Below are 22798 nucleotides of genomic sequence, written 5' to 3' on the forward strand. Positions count from 1 at the left end.
TGCTTTGCCGGTATGAGCAATCAGCTGTTTTGACAGGGGGCCGAAGCCATTTAAATAACCACGTGACACAGGGAGGCGCTCAAGCATGGCCTATAGCTGTCAATCACAAATGGCATGAATGGTCCCTTGTTTGTCGCAGGGGGTGGTTGTCCGCAACATGGATGTCCCTTAGGCCTATACTATTTTGATCTATTAACTAAGGACCCAGAAAAACAACAGATTAGGCTGCAGAAGTTTTTGAAATCTTTGACGTACCTCTGCAGTCTAAGGAGGTCATGTATAGGCCTAGGCCTAAATTTTTGCGTTTGAATCGTGAATGTCGAGACGGCTCTCAGCCGGTTTTTCCCCATTTTTCATTGTATCAATATTCGCCGTATGGTGGCGACATCTGAACTGACCTTGCATTGACCTCCATCCGGGTCATTGACATTTACTCAACATGGCACTTGGGGACGAAAAAGCGATTACAAACACCGCTGGAGGCGTAAGTATGATGGCAAAATTTAAATTTAAGGTATCAATGTATACTTAAATATTCACAGTTTGAAGTGAATCTATTTGGTTTGTAGTTTTTACTTCGTAAATATCTATTTTTGAACTTTGAAATCCAGCCGAGCGTTTCGTATTCACCCGCATGTACATTTCCCTGTACAACGCTGTGTACATCCTTGTCCTACTTTCAACTCTGACGTGACCAAAGACCTCTAATCTGAACATCAACATGTCTGTTTCCCTTCCGATCGCCGTTCCACATACGCCTGGGGCTAATGCCCTAGCTATCCCATAGATAAGACCCATGGTGCCATGCCTAGGGCGGCCCCATGGCGGCTATGGCCTCCATTGACTGATACCCAGTTCCAGTATTTCCAGAAGATACAGGCGCCTGTCAACTCAACCATGGTCAGGACCTTGGAACAGGCCTCGGTCTCAGGAGCGGCAGGGCAGACTGCCAGGCCTTCACCAGTCACCAGTTGTGCAGGATCGGAAACATGACAATTGACATGTTCAGATCAGAGGTCTTGGACATTTATTGGCTAGGGCATTTCATCTTCCAAGTACAGTGTAGCCTACACAGACCTTGTGTCGAGACGGAAAGGAAGAGGAATTCTACTTCCCATCTCGTTTTAATCAACCACACAGTGCAGTCACTGCAGTAGGTTATGCTCACGGGGACTGATCTTTCATGTCATAGATATTTGCTGTAATCTAAGTCTTTGCTTTTGTTTTCGTTCAGGAGCCAGAGGCAGAGGAAGAGGAGGAAGAAGACCTTGTGGTAAGGATCATAGAGGTTTTGATTAGTTTTCTTCAAGACCATAATCTTTGAAGCTGTAATGGTTTTTATATGAAAAATGTTGGACCAACTGACCAACATTTTTATAACACTAGACCAATTTAACTAAGTCTCGGAACACAACAATTTAAACCTCAACAAAATCTCAGCTTACCACCTGAACAAAAAATAACTAGTGGAGAACACTGACCTACAGAATTGGTGGTTGGTTTCTGGCTCTGCTAAGTACAATGGTACCACAATGCAGCAATCATGCTTATTTATTGTCTTTCTTGTTTTTCAGGACACGCAAGATGTTTTGAAGGAAAAGTGCCAGCAAACAAAAGAATGTCAGAAGTACTACGAGGAGCTGCAAGTATGTACCAGTCGGGTGGCAGGCAAGTCTAACACCGAGGAAACGTGTGACCAAGAGCTCTACGACTTCATTCATTGTACAGATCATTGTGTAAGTATTTTAGGATGGTGAGACAGCACGGTAAAATTATTAAAAACGAGACATTCTAGCGACGAGAAATATTGTTAGTCTCTCTGATCTACCCCCACCTTCTCTAGTTTATCGGTGACTTACTAACTCTGTGATATGATGTCTGTACAAATGATGTCTTCTTAAATTCTGACATTACTTGATATGAGCATAATGTGTACGGAGATGTCAGTGAAAAAATATTGGCATACCAGTACAGTAGTTATGATTCCAACAAGTAAAGAACTGTACTCATTGGAAGAGGTCTGGTTTTCTCCGTTTGGACTTTGAAGCAGAAAATCGACATTGATGAAAATTGTGTTTTGTCCCTTTCAGGTTTCAAAGTCATTATTCGAAAATCTAAAATAACCATGGCTGCTCTAGAGAGAGGTTTAGGAAATTGATCATCGAGTGTGTTTTGTTCATATTGACTCATCATTCAGCATCACTGACAACAAGATGGACTGAAGAGCCCAATCTCGAGGACACCATCATCGCGCTGTTTTGTAAAATACCAGCGGAATACTGTACTTGATATTGTGCAAGCTGCACTTTAAAGAAAAGTGTATTGAGACCCTGTCTTTACAAACTTGGCAGACTTTTATATCGAATAATTATTGTTTGACTCCATTCACGGAGTCGGATGCTTCAAATTTTTAGAAGTCGATCATCCGGAGGAGCTTGACGAAAAAGTGATATTGTGTGGTCTGCTCAATCAAATATGGTATTCAGTTCTGGTTTAATGCAAGTAGAAGGCTTTGAAAATGAGTAGTATTGATGACTACATACAGCACCCATGGATAAAGTGCTAGCCCGACTGCTGAGGGCAACTAGGCAAGTGGGTTTGCCAAATTCTATTAAAACAGACTGTTCATGTATTTAGATAATTTTAACAAGTTCCATCTTGTGGTCAGGTCACATTCATCCTATATACAGGGAGTGATATTCTGAGTGAAGATTTCATGGATAGCTAATATACGTACATTACATGTAGTAGTTTGTGTGTGGTCAAGAAACAATTTCAAGAATATCAATGAAATTACTGTATTTCTCTCCTAAATTTGGCAAACCCACTTGCAGAGCAATGTTTTAGTGTTGTCAAGGACTCGTTTGCAGCCAGATTGTGTGACATTAGTTATGTAACAAGTTTGATTCTTATAAATATTCAATGTATGTTATAAGTACTCTGTTTTGTTATTTATTCTACACATTCTAATTTGACGACCAGTCTGCATGTTGACCATATATATAAAACTTGTCATAAGGACCACCTTTCACTCATTCTATCTTGAGACCATGATAGGGAAAAATTGTCTTAACAGGAAAAAGCAATATATTGCTTTTATATATATATATCATATATATATGATATTCCAAGGGAGACGAGTGGCATAGTGGCTAGATCACCAGACTCGTATTCAGGAGGTATTGAGGTGGGTCATAGCGGTTTTCTTTAACCAAGCAAGACACTCCACCCTTAACAGCATCGACCTTTGAATGAGATGTAAAATGAAGGTTCCTTCTACTTGGTAAGAATTAATCGAATTGAGCTACATGTACTGTGGTCCCATGCTGATTTCCTGAAAAGACCAATCCATGAAATACTTGTGATCAGCACCACAGATGAACTCCCATTGCATATATTGGGACCATAGATTGAATTGAACACTATGAGCAAAGTCATCAAGGTTGTTTCGAACTACCCATGCAAGCAATCAATCGATCAGTGATTTACATGTACAACTTCTTATCCCTATCTGGGGTTTTACCAGTGATTTGCAAGTCCAATACAGGTTATCTAATACACCTGTGTGGGATCTTTTACTTGCCCAGACGAATTTTATAATCGCACTCCGGAGAAAATGCATATCCCAGGAACGGGTGAAAATGGATGGTGATAAAAGGAATAGAACAGCTTATACTTAACAACGTTTATTTCAATAATTCAAATATTATCTGATCACATCATTTAAATACAAACTATACAGCGAGAACTTCACATCTGTACACGGCACACAGTAGCCGTTAGGAGTCCAACACACTTTCTTCAAATGTTTTTCATGGGTATTTGTCCCGATACAGTGGAGATGTAATGTATAACGAAAAGTTATGCCATTTCTTTTTCACTCTATACTCAGGTCAGGTTGTGACTCTGTAGCTGAGTCTCTAGCATGCATAAGTTTTTTTTGACTGAACTTCAAAAAAGTTGAAAAATTTGTCTTCTGTGTTCAAAGAGTTTTGACCTCAAACCCACACTGACTTGGTACAAACATCTCAAATGAAAACAAATGACGATGGAATATGTTAGCTTAGCTTTTCTGTCCTCCTACACTAAATTGTCTATTGTCTCAAGTAGTTTATTTATAGAACTGTCCACCATCATAACCAAAGCCTGGAAGTTTGGGACTACTTTCAATTGCCTCAGCTCTGAAAGAAAAGATAAAAATACAATGACAAAATGCAAACAAAAAATTTTACTTAGATTTATCACAAGAATTCTTAATAATGTTTTGCTTATACTAGTACTGAAACAAAATATTAATTTGACAGAACTTTATGCAAACCAGGGATGAGAGGTCATAAGTCTAGCATACATTTACTGCACTCAATCTAGGCTGGCCTTGTCAATTACAAGAATAACTACACCTACCCTTCCCCTGAAGCTATTCGTTTCTGCCCAGCATCGTAGGGGATGGTTGGAGGTTTGTGACTCCGTCGACCATCTCGACTGTAGTAGTAATTGGCAGAGAGTTCATGAGCAACACCACCAGGGATCGTTGGATCAGGCTGATCTCTGGGGGATGTATTTACTCCCACAAATCTTTGAGACATGTTGAATTTTCGCTGAAATAAAAGATTTGGAATGAAGGCCATTTCCATCGATCTAAACTGTTCTTAGTTAAAATTGGCAGTGGCACATAACAGTTAAAAACACATCAGCTTCTCATCAGAATTCGGAACAAAACTACCAGATTACGTTTCCGGTTATGCTTGTGCATTGACACGTAACAGAACAGTTTCTTGCACGTACATATTTGTTTTTGGGACACCCTGTAGTAAGCCTACAGTGCACTGAAATGTATACAGCAAATACCCTTCAAAATAAATCATCTTCTCCGAGCACAGCAACGGTACCAATATTGTCCAAATTAAACGCAACGGATAGACTCAAATATATGATCAGTCTAGAGTGAAAAATCCATGGAATAAAATGTATACTTGAAGGCAAAAATCGCGAATCCAAGCGATAATTGGGGTGACACTTCGGATCCTGGGCGCAGACATCTTGGCTTCTTTGACCTTGACCTTCCGGACTCTTTCGAATTCACGCTTGTGGACCCCGTTTTCGGTCTTTTACCGACGAAGCCAACATGGAAGCTAAACTTCAGCCCGTGAAGCTCGCTAAAGTATGTGTTTCTTCATAAAAGTAAAATATGTAGGAAATAAATAGTGAATCTCAAATATAGAAGATGAGATACAAAACAGTTGCGTGTTAAAATATGAAAGAAAAATTACTTGTTTGTGCTGTATACATGCGTTGAAAATTGAGCGAGTGCTCTCCAAAATCTCGAAAAATCCGTCCTGCAGCGCATGTTTCATGCATGTTGCCATTGCATGTATTGTATGTAAAGGTAGGCCTAGAACATGTCGGTCCGTCTATTATTGTCATGATTGTAGGCCTGGGTGGGCATGGTCATGTCCCAATCAGTCAAGTCACACTGGACTAGGCTTCTTCCTACCAAGCCAAAAACCCGAGCGAGATATTCACACCCATCCAGTCCACACCGTACGTGTGCATTCTGAACAACACAGTGACAGTAGGCCTATTTGGTTTGCACATGTTGCCATTGTACCTGGTTGGATAGGCCATGCCAACACTGCAGGCCGTGATAACGTGACTAAGTGACTGACAAATGACATGCCCGGCCATCAGCTTGAATTAGAAAGCCCCACACCCATGCATAATTTGTTGTCTCGCCTCGCCAATTCATGAATTATACGAGTACAATTACATGTCAGTGAAAATTTTCTTGATATGGATGCCTGTATAGTGTAATAATATCTTTCCTCTGTGAGCATTGCCATTGTGATTATCCACATAAACTAACTGCCTCTCTCTCACTTTCAGGTTATAAGATGTCTTGGACGTACTGGCTCTCAAGGCCAATGTACACAGGTATGTAATCACATTCAGAATAAGAAAGGAGCCGCATAGGCCTAGAAAGTTACTCTGTCAGGTAGTTGAAATACATTTCACAAGGACAATGGTTGCCAATTTCATAGTCATACTCTTAACTTTATATGGTCTTTCGAAGATTCACTGATTCTTACATTCACAATGCGCCAATCCCATACTAATGGTCTTTCAAATATTTCCCTTATTCTTTTACTATATAGTTCCACTCTCTAGCTACTGGACTTTCAAAGATTATCACAGAGATCTTTTTTAACAGCCCCGGTCCCTAAAGCTCATCACCAAAGTTAATTAATGATTTCAAATTCTTTCTCGGGAGGAATCACAAATTGAATGTTTCCTTATCATTTTATTCTGAGTATTCAAAAAATTGTATCTCAACTTTCAGGTCCGGGTGGAATTTCTGGATGATACCAACCGATCCATTATCAGGAACGTCAAAGGACCTGTCCGAGACGGAGACATTTTAACCTTATTAGAATCTGAGAGAGAAGCCAGGAGGTTACGATAGTCATAGAAAAAATAACTGATTTGGAGGCAAGTCTGTTTTTGTAGCTGTGCTCTTTGCCAGATACGCCGGTACCACCTAGGGTACGGAATACAAATCATCTTAACTGAAAACAAAAGATCTTCCTGGATAAAGATGCCAGACTATGGCTCGAGTCGAGAGGCAATGTGGCAGTACATGTATGCACAGTATGAATTGTTACTAAAATGGGTGGATGGGAATTTGAATGACACTTCAAAGATATTGGCTGCGACTATCACAACTAATCTCTGCAATTTTCTTTTCAGGTGTGATCAAGAAAATGGAGGTGAAGCATCAGGAAGATGTCTACCTGTTCAGATATTTAATGTACAATCCAGGAAAGGCTGTAAATTGTGAAGGATTTGTATAGAATAAAAAAAGTTAAATAATCCTGAATTCTAGTTTTGTGCTATGTGTATTCTGTTCGCTAGAGTCCCGAGGCTGTCCTTCATGGAGGGGTTTAACTGAACTACAATTTTTATATGCCTCTGTATACACGCCCTGAAGAAGAAATCAAATTGCTTCATCCATGTCGTCTTTGTCTCCATCTTCCCTTCCCCCTTGTCACAGGTGTAGAAGGTGGTGCCAAGGTCTCAAATTTTCTTCCTTAATTTCTGAAAATAGTCTTCTTGTCCGTTTGTGCAATAGCCCCATGATGTCCGATATTCAAGCATAGTGCAACACCATTGGGGACAGTTGTCTCTGGTCGTCACATCCAAGCAACCAATTGCATGGTCACAACCACTAGTAATCCAAGGCTGTGTTGTCTCGATCTTGGCTGGTTGCGATCAGTCATCCAAGTTCGTTATGGATTCACCACAATGTCTTGGGTAGTGCTGTACTCCAAGATGCAGTCAGTCTCAATCTACCAAAGAAATTTATTGGCTCATCAAAACCAACCACTATCTTATCCTTGTCCACCACCGATGACGTCTGTGTCCTTGTAACTGAGGTTGTGCATATTGAGTCCGTGCCTATTATGTTGTCGCTTCGTCACAACCATGTACAAGACATGTCCTGACCAGAAAAGTGACATCAGCTGGTCGTACATAACCAAGGAAAGTTCGTGTCTTTACCCGATTGATGCGAAATGTTTATAACCAATTGGAAGATTGTGACTGTCCTCTAGGCTACCAAACATATCTCGCCTGGTCGCAGCCAAATGATTTAAGGGCAACCCGCCAAGAAATGGTAATTTTGGAGAATCAACGATGTATCACATTGTACCTCAACCGAGCTAGACAGAGGCGACCTGTTATCTTGTCACAACCAGCTCGTGTGTCCTAACACGACTATATTGATTCTTACTCTCTGTGATTTTGTGATTACCAGCACTTAATTGAGTCTTTAATGCCAGCACTGTGCAAATCACAAGGTTGTGTATCCCTTCTTACAAAGATAGACCCCCGAGGTAGTCAATTCGACATCTAACCGTATTACCTTATTTTGGAGAAGGGACAAGGCCGATCCATGTGTCCCGAGTGTAAAATGCCGAGATTGCGCCCCAGCGTGTAGCCTAATCTGTGCTACGTTTTGTTGTCTCAGTGAGTCTGATAATACGTCGCAGCACTAGTATAGTTTTAGTGGTCTTCAGATAATCTCTACCAATTTACCCACATAAAATGCCAATCAAGGGTTACAACACTGAACCGCCTACGACGGTCATGCCGTACGAATACCTATGTCATCACATCATCTTCAGCTAATCTTCACCCTCAAATAATAATAATATTGAAATACTTGGTAAGTCCAACAAATATGCCGCATTGGTTGCGCAATGATATTTGTCCTTCATACTGAGTATGTCATTATTAACTCGGCAATCGTGATCCATCTGAGTTTTGACAGGCGGACAAAGAGGTGACAACACGCTTTTCGAGGACATTAACCTTTGAAGACATAGAGATACAGCTTCATCTTTGGAGTTAATAGTTCGAATAGGATCGGAGACAAAGTTTCTAAATTCATAGGTATGTTGAATTATTTGTTTTTCCTGTATCTGGCTGTAACCTGGGGATGGGGACGTTAGGGATTTGAATTGCTACAACCCCCAGGAAAAGTTCGTTGAATAGACCATGCATCTGAACACATGTTAATAAAGTATACGAGAAACAATCTTTCATCCCCATTCGCCGACATCAGGGCCCTCGTATTTCTCACCCTTTGAGGATACGCCCAGACGTCGATGAAGAGTGCCGCACAGTAAAATCGGCTCTGAGCCGTCCACTAAGCCTATGTCTGAACGTCGAATCGAGAAAGACAGACTCAGATTAGATATATGCCCACCATTCAATCATCAAATCCGTATAAACGGAAGACAGATTGAAGGGCCCTGGTTGTGATTTTGTCCTCACAAGACCAATTCGAGATGATCTCTACACCACAGAATCTCTGTCAGTGCAACACTGTCGTTACACATGTAATACGGATTTTACGGGTATCTGTCACGGCTGGGTTTTTTGGGCATCCAAGGCCTGAAGTTGATGTAACAGGAAATGGGGTAGGTATTTCACAAACCGTAACAAATAGACCTTTCGTGGGAATATTTGCACGAAAATAATACATGAACTCTTTAAATTTCCTGGGCTAAAGATGTAGTGACCATTGATCGTTTTATTTTGATTCCTCTATAAAAAAATAAGCCACATCAGACAGCATAGGCCTATATGGGCATGTCGTCGCTTGTTTTTGGCCAACTAATTAGACCACATCTTCTCACGAATGTTGGTCACTAAACATAAAGCGTAGGCATAAGTCGTGGACATTTAAGGGTATCGATACATGATTATTGGCCTATTACTTTCGTTTGTAATCTGATGATGAATTAATCCGTATTATTGTGCTAAAGTGTGATGACAAGGAGACACAATACCGTACATATCGTATTTCCGTAAGAACTGACCTTTAGAGTGGGGTCAAATATCACCAGTATAGGAACATGGCGGCAATCACAATTTTTTACTAATTTTTATCGATGAAACTTTTCAGCATGCTCCTACAAATTTCTGTCTGTCTCTTGATCTGCACGGGACTGGTCAGTGCTATCACAACTTACCCAGCGGTTGAAGGCTCCTCTCTTACACTCGACTGTGGAAAGGTAAGCATTTTTTTTTCTTTTGCCAATAATTCATTGCAAAACTGCAGAATGGAGGAGCGTAGTCAGGATATCAAGAGATGCCCTGTCGTTTTCCAAAACCACAAGAGCTTGTTTTTGGCGGCCACTTACCGTACTTACCCTATGCACTAATTACATTTTAGGATGGGTCACAACCTGGGGCATTGGTCCTGTGGAGACGACAAAACGCCGCTAATGTCCTCATTGCCGTAAACGCAGACGTCCAACTCCAACAGTCCACCAACAAGTATTCCATATCGAAGAAGAATAACAAATATTCTCTGACCATTCGGAGGATATCTCTGGCAGACAGTGGAGGCTATGATTGTTTCGTGTTTGGCAAGGAGAGCGAGGCAGAAGCCTTCGAGCTAAATGTTCTGAGTAAGTCAAGTGTGTTGCCTTTTACCAAAGGTGGGCTATTGTCTTCTTTCAAGTTTTCCATACTTTTTGTCATTAAATTATATATTTGATCATCTGCGGGAGATACAATATAATCTGTCCTTTCAGTCCGTCCACACACAGTTACCGTGACGTCACCCCGAGGTGGCATAGATGAAGGAACTGGCGTCACCGTCACCTGTGAGGCTGAGGGAGGGAAACCGCTGCCAGGTCTCACCTGGCTCAAGATGGGTAGGTGTGGATAGGTGTATGAACCTTTGAAGGGCATAGACAAGGTCTTTATGGACATGAAAATATCTTCCTGGTCCATTTTGGACTTTGACCGGCCGATGAGATTATCTTGATCGTCGACTATCTCACAACGACCTGACCGGATTATCGAATTAATACCTGGCATCAACTTACAATTCTTCATACAGTTAACAAACAATAAAGGCTCTCCTCAAAAATAAGTAGACCTATAAGTGTCTGCCATGTCTGCAGGCTGGTTTCCCCATGAGGGTGACTGGGATGGGACCACACTTCTGTGCCAGAGCCTCTTGAGTCAGCAACAGTAGTTTTTAGCTGTAGACGAAATGTATTTGGTGTGACGGACACTGTCAATTACTTACTTACTACGTTAACTAAATTTCTTTTTGCAGCTAAAAACGGTGCTTCGATCAACCTGGGCTCGGGGTCTCTGACCAACACCGTTCACGCCAACCTCACCGGTGGCCGGCTGAGTGTCCTCAACCTGACAGTTGACAGAACCTTCCTTGGCGGTCGGCTTGTCTGCTCCGTAGAAACACCACTCATCTATAAGGAAGAGAGGAACATCATCTTTGATCTGAGATGTACGTAATTTTGTTCCAACATCCATTAAGCGCTTTCATCTTAACCTACATGAAACATCACATGTTGAATGTGGTTTTAAAAGGTATATACAAACCAGCAATCCTTTGAACATTGCCGTCGTCTCGTCAAAGCGGTTATTGCTCCGCACCCAATTCTGTCAGCAAATATATATATGCTCGATAGAAAAACGCACCTCTCCTGTTTTATAGTTTCCTTGCCATGGTATAAAGCTTTCTCAACTGAAGTTCATCTGCTGTAGTCACCTCAATTCTTCGGCTAAACAATTTTCTAATTTTTTCCAGTGCGACCGCTGCAGCCTGCTATAACTGGTCTTACCGCCGATACTGGGCGAAGGCTTGCGCTGACTTGTGTTGCAGCCAGTGCTAAACCCGAGGCCAGCATCTCTTGGTATGATTACTTTAATTCAAAGGTAAGAGAAGATGGGTAGTGCAGTTCATCGATACAATGTTGGCATGGTATGAAAAGGTAATACTTGATGCTATTAAGAAGACTTTTATAGTATAGGCCGGGCCAAATTCCCCGTTATCTCTGTTACCTCGAGTTTCAAGCATGTCAACCACTGATCTTCAATTCTTGAGAAGAAGGCAAGGACAAGGTATACTAAGGTGACTGACTCGAAAGTAACAGAACGCCGTTTTCTGACACTTTGTCTGTTTCCCAGTTCGTTTTTCGATTTGGTATGGCATCACCTTCAAACCATTTTTTTCTCAGCCACTGACGAGTACGACCAATGAAGTTAAGACCAACGCTGACGGGACATACGATACAGTCAGCACCGTAGTGTTGTTCAGCAGCGTGGGTTCCGAAAATGACGGCCATACCATCGGATGCCGGGCTGTCAACCAGGTCATTATCGACAAGAATGAAGGATACATCGAGACTAAGGGACGACTTTCTATTAACCGTGAGTCATTGAAAACCATCATCAGGCCATATGTGTAGTATTCCAGCAAATAAAGTTTTACTTAAAGGTGAACTTGATAGCCAGGTAGACATGCGATCGCCAAATTTACATGTAGATAATTGGCTAAGACTCTTGAGCTATTGACTGTGCCTATCCATCACAACACTGAACCCTTGTTAACAACGGTATTTAAACGGGCACGTTAGAAAATGGATTGCACGTGACTTTATATTATTTTATATTCACGTAATGTGAAGCTGACGTCACGTTCTGCAGCAACGAATCAGATCTCGCTGTTTCAATCTCGTCAATATTTCTCCTCTTTGTCTCCAGATGAACTTGCAATTATGATCCAAAACACTGCACGGATTAGCTTATTTGACCTCAATTATGATACTAACCAATCAGCTAGCGATGATTTTATCTTGTCAAAATTTCCCTGTCTTCCTGTAGACAAGCCCGCGATAACGATCCCCAATAGTACCATGGCGACCTTAGAAGGGCAGGCCTTCACCATCAGTGTCGACATCGACGTCAAACCACCACACTCCATTGACCAGATCACCTGGTACAAGGATAACCAAGAGGTTGACCAAAGCACGGGACGGTACAGAGTAGGGAATGGATCGGACCCCTCTCTCACGATCATAGGGGTGAGAAGCGCGGATAAAGGAACATACAGGGTGGAACTTGGGAACAGACTCGGGCGCTCACTCAGTGGACCCGTCGTCTTGAATGTGCTGCGTAAGTCATTTTCCCTCCAAGCCCATCTTTGAAGTAATTTGCTAGTTCTCATCACACCACATCTGTCGTTGTTTGGTTAAGCAGATTCGGCCGACCCCGTCTCCGCTGGGTCAGTAGAGGTACACTTGTAATTCAACACCCAAATTGTGATATTTTCTCCTCGGTGGCTTCAATTTCAGATGCACCAAAGTGTAGAGTCGATCAGAAGTTGAAGTATGGCGCAGAGTTAGGAAAGCCGTTCGATCTACCCTGCCACCTTGATGCGAACCCGAACGTAGTCTTGATCCGATGGTTCGACAACGGTAGACAGGTCTATAGCGCGGCAGGTACGAAGGACCCAGGTGACAGTTACCATGTTAGTGGTATTCTACGAGTTACTCCGAGGTATGTATCGCTCGGCGCCTCGTGTGATAGTGATCTAAAACCAGTTGCAGCAGCCCTGGTTTTGCTAGTACGCGTAGTTTTGCTAGTAGTAGCTGAGGGTACCTCGTGCACCCGGAGCAAATGATTTCTGAAGGCCTCCTCCTTCTCCATTTACGCCCCTTCTTGTTATTCACCTGACTACCTTCTCGAAGATTAAGTCTAGGGGCACCTCCGTTTGCGCCAGATGAAATAAATTATCGAAATATCCGATGTTATACACATATTTAAACTTTCTTCGTGCATTCTTTGTTTCAGGTCCAGTACTGATTACAAGACATACCAGTGTAGCGGCAACAACACGCTTGGGAACATTAAGTCTCCTTGCAGGATTCGGCTGGTCGCAACTAGTGAGTAACATAGCAGTTATGCCTAACCTTTATTTTTATCTGCATTGATTTCTCAAATCAGCACTTCCCAGTTCAGTCAGAGTCTTTCAAATATATATCATTTGAAAGACTCTGGTTGAGTTGAATCAGATGGTTGAGTTATTTTTGATCCACTGGCTTCCATTACTTGTTTGACCCAAAAAGTATCATTCTTACTGTGTCCTGATGCATTTTGACATCTCCGTCTTGCATGGCGTGGCTTAAGTTTTATTGAAAGCTTCAGCTCTGCGAGTAGGATTTCGAAGACTTCCCAGTATCAAACCTAATGAAAAACCCTTAAATCCGCCTGCTTCATGGGAGAGTCTTTAGTATTGAACTAATCGCAAGGGACATCTAATCGTCAATTTTGCTTTAGAAAATTGTGATAGGTACGGTGTGCAGGATAAGAATCTGTTCCATCCCAACAGCTCCTTCCGTGGCGCCCTTTAACTGTCGCCAAACAAACGGTACCGCCTATGACGTCACGGTGTCATGTGATGAGGGATTCGACGGAGGCTACGCTCAACACTTCGTCATCAAAGAGAAGAGGGATAAGGATTTCGTCGACAGGCAAAACAGGACATCACCAATGTTTACCTTGACTGGTCTTGTTCCTGAAGCCACCTACACATATAAAGTTTGCTCAAGTAACACGAAATACTGGAAGACATCGACATGCAGCAACGAGTTCAACGCCTTTACTGAGGGTACGATTCTAAAACTTCTTCATCGTCTTCTTCTTCTCGTATTTCCTCTTCTTCTTCAACGGTTGCGACACAAAAACCGCTGCAGCGAAAGCGAGACGCAAATAACATGCTGCATCTTCTCCCTCAACAGTTTCCAACCTCGAGCCAGTAAAGAGAGGCAGCGTCGGGGGTGTGCGCAAAGAAGATATCCCTTGGATAGTTGTTGGGAGCGTAGGAGGTCTGGTGCTGATTACGCTCGTTGTCGTCGCTGTCTATATATACAAGTGCACAAAGAAGGTGAATAGGGAGCAAAACGTCAACGTGAACGCCTGCCTTTTCACTTACTTGACCCCCTGGTCACGATGTCGAGAATGGGATGTGGCGTTCGTGTTGGCGTTTCAACTGCCAAGTATATACCAAATCAAGAGAGTGTCAAATTCAGCGTCTCGTAGGATTATAAGAAATAAACTACATGTATTTGGGAGGCACCTTTTGGGGCTTCGTTCTTGGAAATGAATATAGCATCTGTTGACGTCATGAGCTTTACACCAGCATAATCTTTTAGCATATTGATGTCTTCTGTAGTTATGACATTTCCACTTCATTCTTCACTCTTCGTCTTTCTTAATTCTGCAGGCCAAGGCTGGAAAGCTAACAACCAGCGAAAGATGTAAGTTAAATTGTTATAAACTTAGTTTTTTGTTTATCGGAATGGACCAATTTTTGCTGCCATGTTGGCTGGCGTCAAAAACGAGTAGAGGGCAATTGTTTTCAACGTAAGCTTTCTGGCATGGATCCTAATTTGCGAGTTGTCGCTATTTCACTTTCAGGCCATCGACCGCATATTCGACTATACAAGGTGGCCTGGCATACAAGTACTCGAATTTGCTGGTGATAGACTGATACTTTGGCAGTCGATTTTCACCTGGCTTTACATCAATTGTCAGAGCAAATTGATAATTCATTGTTGAAATCAACCAGGACACGCGCAGAAGTGCGCTTTTGGGGCAAACTTTTTTCAGAGAAGACAGAGCTAGTGACAAGCAACTCGTAAACATAGCTTCGAAAGACATAACTTTGAAATGGGTGGCGGGAGAAATGCGGGAGAAAGTCCGAAATAGCAACCACGCAAAAACAGGATCCTTGCCTCACTAGTGAAAGCAGGGCATAAACTGTCAGTGCTCTGTATGAACCGAAGGGGTGCGTGGATGTCTAACATGTTTAACACAAGTATTATAGATAATTTTTATATCTTTCAGTGGATTCTGGCGATGGAACCGAAGATGGCGGCTACGAGAATGTCGCGATAGAGTCGGAAGACGTCGTTCTCAACCTCACCCTAAAGAAGGCGGTGGACCCGAACAGAGCACATGATGAAAACCAATACGAGGAGTCCCCGGGCTGTGCGCAAAGTGACCAAGTTGGTGTACACGAGTTGAATCAGCCACCGGAACCGGAATATAGTACAGTAAACAAACCAAAGAAGGTCACTATAGAGATGACCCCGCCGAAAAAGCCGAAGCGCTCTCTTGATCCAGTTATCACCGAAGACATGGAAGTTGTTATCATTGAGGGCCAGGCAGAGAGCGTGATCGAACTGAGGCAAGAGTTGGCGACTTTGGCGGCAGCCGCAGCGGCAAACATGGCGGCCAGGAAAGCTGGGGCCGTTGCAGAGGAGGATTACATTGAGTTGGGGTCAGTCGTGGAGGTGGAGGTCCACAACAACTCCGTACAAGACGCTAATCTAGATGTGGGAGCTGATGATGAATATGAAAATTGTGAAATCAAGACTAAATTTGAGTTGCAAATCGGTAAACCTGAAGAGTCGATTGGGTCTAGCCGTCATGATCACGATGCCGATGAAGTAAAACCCGAAATAGAATTGCAAGGCGACTCTTCTCTGGTTACAAATACAGCGGAGACAGACATTCCAGCAATCGTAACGGAAGGTCTATCCGAAAATGCGAATGTTGAAAGTCCGAACGAGGAAGAAGAAGAAGAAGTAGACACTGAGAACAACATCGAGGAAAGCATTGCTAAAGCTGGGGTTCTTATCAATTCCAGTGCTGGAGCTTTGTACGATCCAAATCTCGTAGATTCTGGATCATCCCGGCCAGATGACAACCAAACAATGGAAGAAGAAGACGAGGTCTTCATCGATGACGTCACTGCGATTGCATCATCTGCTGCGGGCACCGATGATGACGATGAAACGTCTCTGGATCTCGATGTTGAGGGGAACCTTGACGAGGATGAAATAGGCGCCAGTGATGCGAAAGCTGTCGAAACAAATGACAATCTAGATCAGGAGAAGACAAACAAAGTGTTTGAGTTCTCTGTATAATACAGACAATCCCAACTTCCTCGATCTCACCACATCCTGGCTTTTCTTCACCCAGAGCCTTGTTTCAAGGAGAATCCGGTCCACCATTTGTTCCATCTTCCTTTTTTTGAGTATTCGCAAGACCAATATAGACCAATATGTTTGAATCACTGCTGTGATGAAGTGATGACGTGAACGGAAGTTGGTACATATTATAAATTACTATATCTAGATCGCGATATGGCTAGTCCCAGCGAACCACCCATATTTAACTGTCATTAAACTTGCAAAATATAGACCTTAAAAATTATTTCTAAACATCAATTGCACATTTATTTCAACGTAAATTGTAGCAAAATCCAGCGCTATCACTTTTCACACCCTTCCTGCAAACCACGACTGCTCTCGCCTTACGATGGTCACAGGTGATTGATTCCTCAGCTGCAGTTGCCCAGTGTTCGCCAGATTCACCTGGTATCCAAAAAAAACAACTGCAGTCAGCTTTTAAAAATGTGTATACTTTCATTGATACACATTGATGTATAAAATGAAATAAAGACAAAGAGAGATTAACGCCATCAACTATGATATATTTGATCTGGTAACATTGCTATTTCATTATCACAACGAAAACTGTCAAGAGTAAATTTGATCGCAAGTTCACACATAGTTGGGAAGACCGTCGCTCGCTCCCCTTGCATCGTTCTTGCATTTTCTTTACATGTATGCAGATTCGATTTGACAAGGACGAAACTGTGGGCATATGGGCCTGTGGGCGTTGGTACTCTATTATTGGGTACTATATTATTGTCATGCAATGTTGTTCTATCACAGGAACAGACCATTGACTATGACATTTGTTACAATTGTAAGAATCTTTTTTTTATCAAACAGTAACTAACAGTATTTAGATTATTTTGTAACTACTCCAAAATCATCTCAATGCAGTAACTTCAAAATCATCTGAATACCTGATACTGTTTGAAGACAAATCTTGATTATGGGGCGTAGTGTCCCAACCGAAATGTCTCGGGTTCGAATCTCTTCTGAGGCATCTTATTGGTTCTTTCCCGTTATAGGTTGAAATGAGCACTTGGTAGCTGCTTCTAACATTCCCCTCTGTATGCAAGTTTGCTATATTTGTGAATAGTAACCAACGCCTTACCGTGCAGATGGCAGTACACAGAGAAAGACGATTTAAGTAAGGAGACCGTCATTTTCCCACCATTTCGGTTTGGTAGAACATCGAACGTTACGTGCAAACGACCACATTCACTACTTTCAGGCATACCAAAATATGAATATACAATCTAAATAATACTAGTTTCTGTATCTTATGATTGCTTGCTTAGCAAGTCACACGTCCCTTCCGGGATATAAAAAATAAATATTGTGTTTGGAAATCGAACCATTGTTTACCTGCTAGGTAAGCATCCCTCTTTGGCGAGTTATAACCAAATCAAGCTATCGCCCGCCGATCCGACTTTTACGACAGATACACATCAGGTTCAAAGAATACTTTGAGAATGTCCCCGCCATGGCATGGGGAAGACCTCATAACAGTTTTTTTTCTACAAGCCTTGTCTTCGCCCATCCCTTAATACATAGGCATAAACAGTGATGTGATCACACTATGGTAGATTTCCAATGACTAGTCCTAACGACTGAATAACGTGACCACTAGTTGCTCGAACACTATGTTGGACTCCCGACTGAAACGTTAAACGGAGGGTGGATTATGGGAATGGTTTTGGCTGACATTGGCTCAGGGGAAAGACCCTGTATCGCACGGATGAGAGCATGTCCCGAATAGTATATGCCTATTAGACCGAAAATTAAACCAAGAAGAATCACAACTATATCAGCAACCTTGTTATACCACCGCATATTATTTTTCTTTATAATAAGATGGAACACACAAGGCCACACGAAGGACAACATCGTGCCCGTAAAACTACCAATCAGACCCATTAAAAGTGCGAAATGCGGGATTACTATTGCCATGACGAGTGTCAACACGACTAGGCCGAGTCTAGCGCTGAGGGCCCAGACTTTTAGAGAAGTATCATCATCTAAACACACGGGGAACAAAGTCTCGGGCTTCCCGCGAAATAGCGCGGTCTCGAAGAGTTCCACCGCTGCGAAGTAGGGCAGCGGGTAAGAGAGAAGAGCTTTTACGACGAGAATCAGGTTCACTATGACCTTGAACTCGTGAGTCGGGAGGTTGTTCGTGATGACTTCTTTGGTATCGAAGGCCCAGGTCAGGAAACACACGTAAGAGAAGAGCGCCTTGAAGACTGCTGCCGCGAAGTGAGTCCAATGCATCATGCAGTGAAACTGGTTGCGATCTCGCAGGTTGCCTTCCAGCGATGGGAGGAATATCTGGGAGGTGTATGAGAAGACGACGATGCCCATTGATATTGGAAATGTCCATATGTCTATCTTTACTTGTACTTTAGACCACTGCCAGTCCGGGGCTTTTGTAAAACAGTATATGATAATAATGGCATTGATGACCATGTGCGCCATTGTACACCAGAAACTTAGAAAGGAAACGTGGCGGAGATTCTTGAGGAATGCGCACGGGATGAGGAATGCTATACTGATCATGATCCAGGAACTTAAGTCGAATATGGTGTCAGGGAAGCTCCCTAGGAGTAGGTCACCGCAGAGAACGACATACAAGATACACGTCATCAGTAACTCAATTATCTGAGCAATATTAACTATCTTTCCGCCAAGGTGCTTCCCCCAACACTCCTCCGCTATCTCAACGTAGGTGTTCCTTACGCGTATCTTCTGGCCGAATTCGTCCTCCTCGTAGAGACAGTCTACCAGGATCTTGCCAGTGTAACAGCAGATGTAGGCGACTCCTACCATGGCTATGATGGCCCAGTAACCCCCCTGGAGCACGGCGTACGGAAAACTCACGATGAACATCCCCTGTAACGATAGAAAGTGCAAAAACAGGTTTTAGTCAAAGTGAATCAATTTCACCCCGTAGCAAATTGAAGGGGGCGGGCGATACCAATGAGGAGCAAAGTGCAATTTGCATTTGACAGTAGTTAACGCTTAACTGTGAATGCTGCAGCAACATGGCCTGCCGAATTCCCGGCGCTGGTGGTCGGCCGTCGCTAAGTCTCTTCTCCCTTCATTGTGGAGGGACGTTCTGACAAGAGCGACCAACCCATAGGAAATCTGCATGCAAAATGAAGAAGACATTATCAGGTTTTGAGTCCTGTGTAACAATATTAAACGTCCTTTGATAGAATGTTACGGTACCAAAGAGGTCTATTATTTCCTTTTAATCACTGACATTGTACATGTTGGTAATGGTTCTCTGCAGAACCATATCTAAAAGCTGTCACCATACAAGATAGAATGGTGTATTTTCCTGGCAGGGGACATTCGAGACTGCTGCACCGGCCATCTACACGTAGCAATTACACCGCTGATCTCCATATGCCACCTCATCAAACATTCAGACATTTATGATATCTGTACGAAATGCGCATGACAAGGTTCAAATGAACACAACAATTGACAGATTTTCCTGCCATTTTTTCTCGCCTCACTGACAGCTGAGGCGTCGAATCGGAAAAAATCCTCGGAGTCACAGATCTATCTGGTGGCAGCTGGTGGAATAAAAACGTCATCAAGATAAGCGATAGAAATAAACAGGAAATCCATGAGATGTCATATAGAAATCTCTAGATATCGATAACCGTAAGAAGAGAAGCCTTCGACTGGCGAAGAAACCCAGCCACGGGCTCTTTGGGATGCAAGTGTGGCCCTAATGAGCAGAGCAGGCGAACTCGCACCTGACGGTCCTTCTACCTCTACCTCTCAACCATTTCTCATGACTAATGACTTTCGATCCGCGGGCTCTACGACACTTGAGCACGCCCATCCCCTCAGTGGGTGTATACCATATAGCTTGGTCACACCGCCAATATTTCGCTATCTCTGACAGTAGTCTATCTGCTTATAGAAATCTGAATATTGCAATCTCGGCTTCCATAACGTTCTCCTTGCACTTCGAACACAAAAGTACTTGTATGTTCGTTCTAAAAGTACCTTGAACTTACCGACAGTTGTAAAGATTCTTGATTGCGTTTATTTGAATACAAGCAAAATGAAACAAGGCTCGCTTATTAATTTCTGATCTACGAGTAATAGGCTTATACTCTAACGCTACATAAATTTAGGACGTATGCTCATTTTAATATATCAAATTGTTCAAACATAAAAAATGCCTCGCGCATTGAACCTTGCTGACCTACACGGAGTGAATAAGTACACGTACATGTACTGGTATTTTTCAAGAAGACCTTGCTTTTTAATAACCTGAGGCACTAGAATCTGGCGGTTTACAGTATAATAACTGGTACTTATTATCGCGAGAAATCTAATAATCTCATGCAACACAGCAATTTTTGCGGTATTGTTTTCATTCACAAGGTATGTAGGTATTTGACTGTGTGTGTATCCGATAGCAAGGAATATCAATTATCGATGTCACTCAGCCGGCGTCATCAATGTCGCCTGGGTCACTCTCGGCACTCTAGCAGAGGAGTCCACTATCCCTTCAGCTGCGAGTTCAAGGTGAGGGTGCGATACTCATTAGGGGAAACCCCGTCACACCTAAGGTGCAGGGTTGCTGAGAAAACATCGCCGAAAGAAAGATACAAATACCGGTATATACAGTTTTCCGAGGGTAGGACAGGCATCAGTATAATGCATAACGATAAATATCCTCATATCTATGTTATGCTTTTTACCTTCATAAGAAAGGCGAAAAAAATTTTGGTAAAGAGTATATCAATAGCGTAGGCATATATTATTCTAGTAGATTCTGGAAGATTCATAGGTCTGTAGGGTAGTCGAACCTGTCATGGTTTGAAGGCAATAAGAGTCCCCCGGCGTCTTCAAGAAATAACCCCGCGGCTATCCAGGAAATCTTATCTAACACTAAACTGGTTGTCTCCTCCAGCTCCATGAGAACTACCACCCTGGAAAATATGTTACATTCTGTTGAGGGATTAATCTCACGCGAGGACGGGATACGTCGATAGAGATTGAGGACAAAACACAGAAACTGCATTTTCGTCTCTTGTGCTCCCTGTACGGAGTCTGCCCAATTTTAATCCTTTCGTCTGGGCTGTGGTTCTCATGCCTCCAAGTCCAGGGTGGAAATAATACGTGGACGATCGGTGTATTCGTGTGTTTGTTAAAATATGTATTCAAAGTCTAGATAACCATAGTGCCAAGCACGAATGTCTTACCCTGAGAGAGATGCGAATTCGAAAAACGCTTCAGTTACAGCAACATTGTTGACAGGGTGGTATTGCCGTCACGCCACACACCGCTTGGGTAGCGCTGTCATTTCACCCAAAGCCTCGCTGCCGCCTCGGTGTTGACCAACAAATTAGATCCACCCTGGAGGTGTTTCTTGAGACAGCCAATGCATCCAGTTTGGAATCAATTGTTAACAAATTCCTTGAACAGGAATCGCGTTTCTGCCATCGACATCCACCGGTACAAATTTGCCGGGAAATAAAAAAAACGCCGAAGAATGACTACCTAATGTCTACAGAAACACTGCATCATCTCCATTTAATCCACATGCCATTTCAGACAGCAGGTTCTTATGGTATCAACTGACAGACAAAAAAGTAAAGTGGCGGATGCCACAGCTGTCAACACCATTACCATTTTTATCTCTGGAGTACGCGGATCGTTCCGACACATGGTTGGGTCGTATTACTTAGATTTTTTAAAACTTCCTTTCCCTTTTTTAATTACTGGATGCATCATGTCACTCAGTAATAATTTCAAAAGGAATATTGTCACTTGATTTCAACAACTTCGTGTTTAATATTTGAATGCTACCAAACATGTTCGAATTATTCAAGCTGAAATGTCTTGCGATCTCTTGTCCTGAACTTGTCACACTGCCTTACTCCTGCCCGCCATGATATCTAACCATCGCTATACATGTACGCAAGCATGGTTGCCGCTATATAGTTGAATTTACCTCCCCTTTCTGAACAAAGTGCATGCGGCAGTCCTAGGCAAAGCGATGTCTACATTTGACCAATAGCAATATTACATGGTTTCCATTTTAAGGAAATATGAAATGTTTCCTCCACTCACTTGGACAAACTCAATCAATCATCACAATTAAACAAGCGATGAAAAGTGATATTTGTTGAGCACGTCGTGGTTTTTAAAGGGGCAAGTTTGGCACGAGATAATGTTGGTTTTTCATGCGAAAAATGGCTTTCAGTTGAACTGTTACTTTTCCAAATAGGAGTTGACAACAATATCCGTCGCTTGTGACGTTGACATACAGTTCGTGATGAGTTTGGGACGTTGAAACCTGGTCGAATCCATCAAATAGTGTGTTTTACGTTCGTGGGCGGATTGTTGACGGTATAAACATCATCGCAAATAACTAGGTAAACTACCTGTAGATGTTTAACGTAAGATTCCGGGGAAGGAGG

At 42.5% G+C, this 22798-nt stretch overlaps 3 protein-coding genes across 3 annotated transcripts in view; 1 reads left to right on the forward strand and 2 right to left on the reverse strand.

Moving 5' to 3' along the window:
- The first annotated feature begins 411 nt into the window (after positions 1 to 411).
- LOC135486269 (cytochrome b-c1 complex subunit 6, mitochondrial-like) lies at positions 412 to 2935 on the forward strand. The gene is made up of 4 exons (XM_064768955.1): positions 412 to 484; positions 1235 to 1273; positions 1575 to 1736; positions 2091 to 2935. Exons 1-4 carry the CDS (start codon positions 440 to 442, stop codon positions 2121 to 2123), a joined length of 279 nt encoding a protein of 92 aa, XP_064625025.1. The 5' UTR covers positions 412 to 439; the 3' UTR covers positions 2124 to 2935.
- Positions 2936 to 3686: 751 nt separating this feature from the next.
- LOC135486301 (NADH dehydrogenase [ubiquinone] 1 alpha subcomplex subunit 7-like) lies at positions 3687 to 5079 on the reverse strand. Its single transcript, XM_064768995.1, has 3 exons — positions 4974 to 5079; positions 4405 to 4598; positions 3687 to 4181 (listed from the first exon to the last, which is right to left on the reverse strand). The coding sequence occupies exons 1-3, from the start codon at positions 5037 to 5039 to the stop codon at positions 4112 to 4114; spliced, it is 330 nt and encodes a 109-aa protein (XP_064625065.1). The 5' UTR covers positions 5040 to 5079; the 3' UTR covers positions 3687 to 4111.
- An 11796-nt stretch (positions 5080 to 16875) lies between these two features.
- The window catches only part of LOC135486608 (vesicular inhibitory amino acid transporter-like), a 32189-nt gene continuing 26266 nt past the window's right edge, over positions 16876 to 22798 (reverse strand). Inside the window, exon 2 of the mRNA XM_064769544.1 lies at positions 16876 to 19235. Coding sequence (XP_064625614.1) covers positions 17988 to 19235 — 1248 coding nt within the window. The 3' untranslated portion in view covers positions 16876 to 17987. The remainder of the gene's footprint in view (positions 19236 to 22798) is intronic.

Source organism: Lineus longissimus, chromosome 4, assembly GCF_910592395.1.
Source record: "Lineus longissimus chromosome 4, tnLinLong1.2, whole genome shotgun sequence".
In the NCBI taxonomy this organism is placed as follows: Eukaryota; Metazoa; Nemertea; class Pilidiophora; order Heteronemertea; family Lineidae; genus Lineus; species Lineus longissimus.

What these genes read in the sequence shown, in the direction of transcription:
- LOC135486269 (XM_064768955.1), top strand. Translation starts at nt 440, where the DNA reads ATGGCACTTGGGGACGAAAAAGCGATTACAAACACCGCTGGAGGC. An exon ending in AGGAGGAAGAAGACCTTGTG is followed by an intron (nt 1,274 to 1,574) that starts GTAAGGATCATA and finishes CTTGTTTTTCAG; the next exon opens with GACACGCAAGATGTTTTGAA. An exon ending in TTCATTGTACAGATCATTGT is followed by an intron (nt 1,737 to 2,090) that starts GTAAGTATTTTA and finishes TGTCCCTTTCAG; the next exon opens with GTTTCAAAGTCATTATTCGA.
- LOC135486301 (XM_064768995.1), bottom strand. Translation starts at nt 5,039, where the DNA reads ATGTCTGCGCCCAGGATCCGAAGTGTCACCCCAATTATCGCTTGGATT. An exon ending in TTCGCGATTTTTGCCTTCAA is followed by an intron (nt 4,599 to 4,973) that starts GTATACATTTTA and finishes CTTTTATTTCAG; the next exon opens with CGAAAATTCAACATGTCTCA. An exon ending in CGAATAGCTTCAGGGGAAGG is followed by an intron (nt 4,182 to 4,404) that starts GTAGGTGTAGTT and finishes CTTTTCTTTCAG; the next exon opens with AGCTGAGGCAATTGAAAGTA.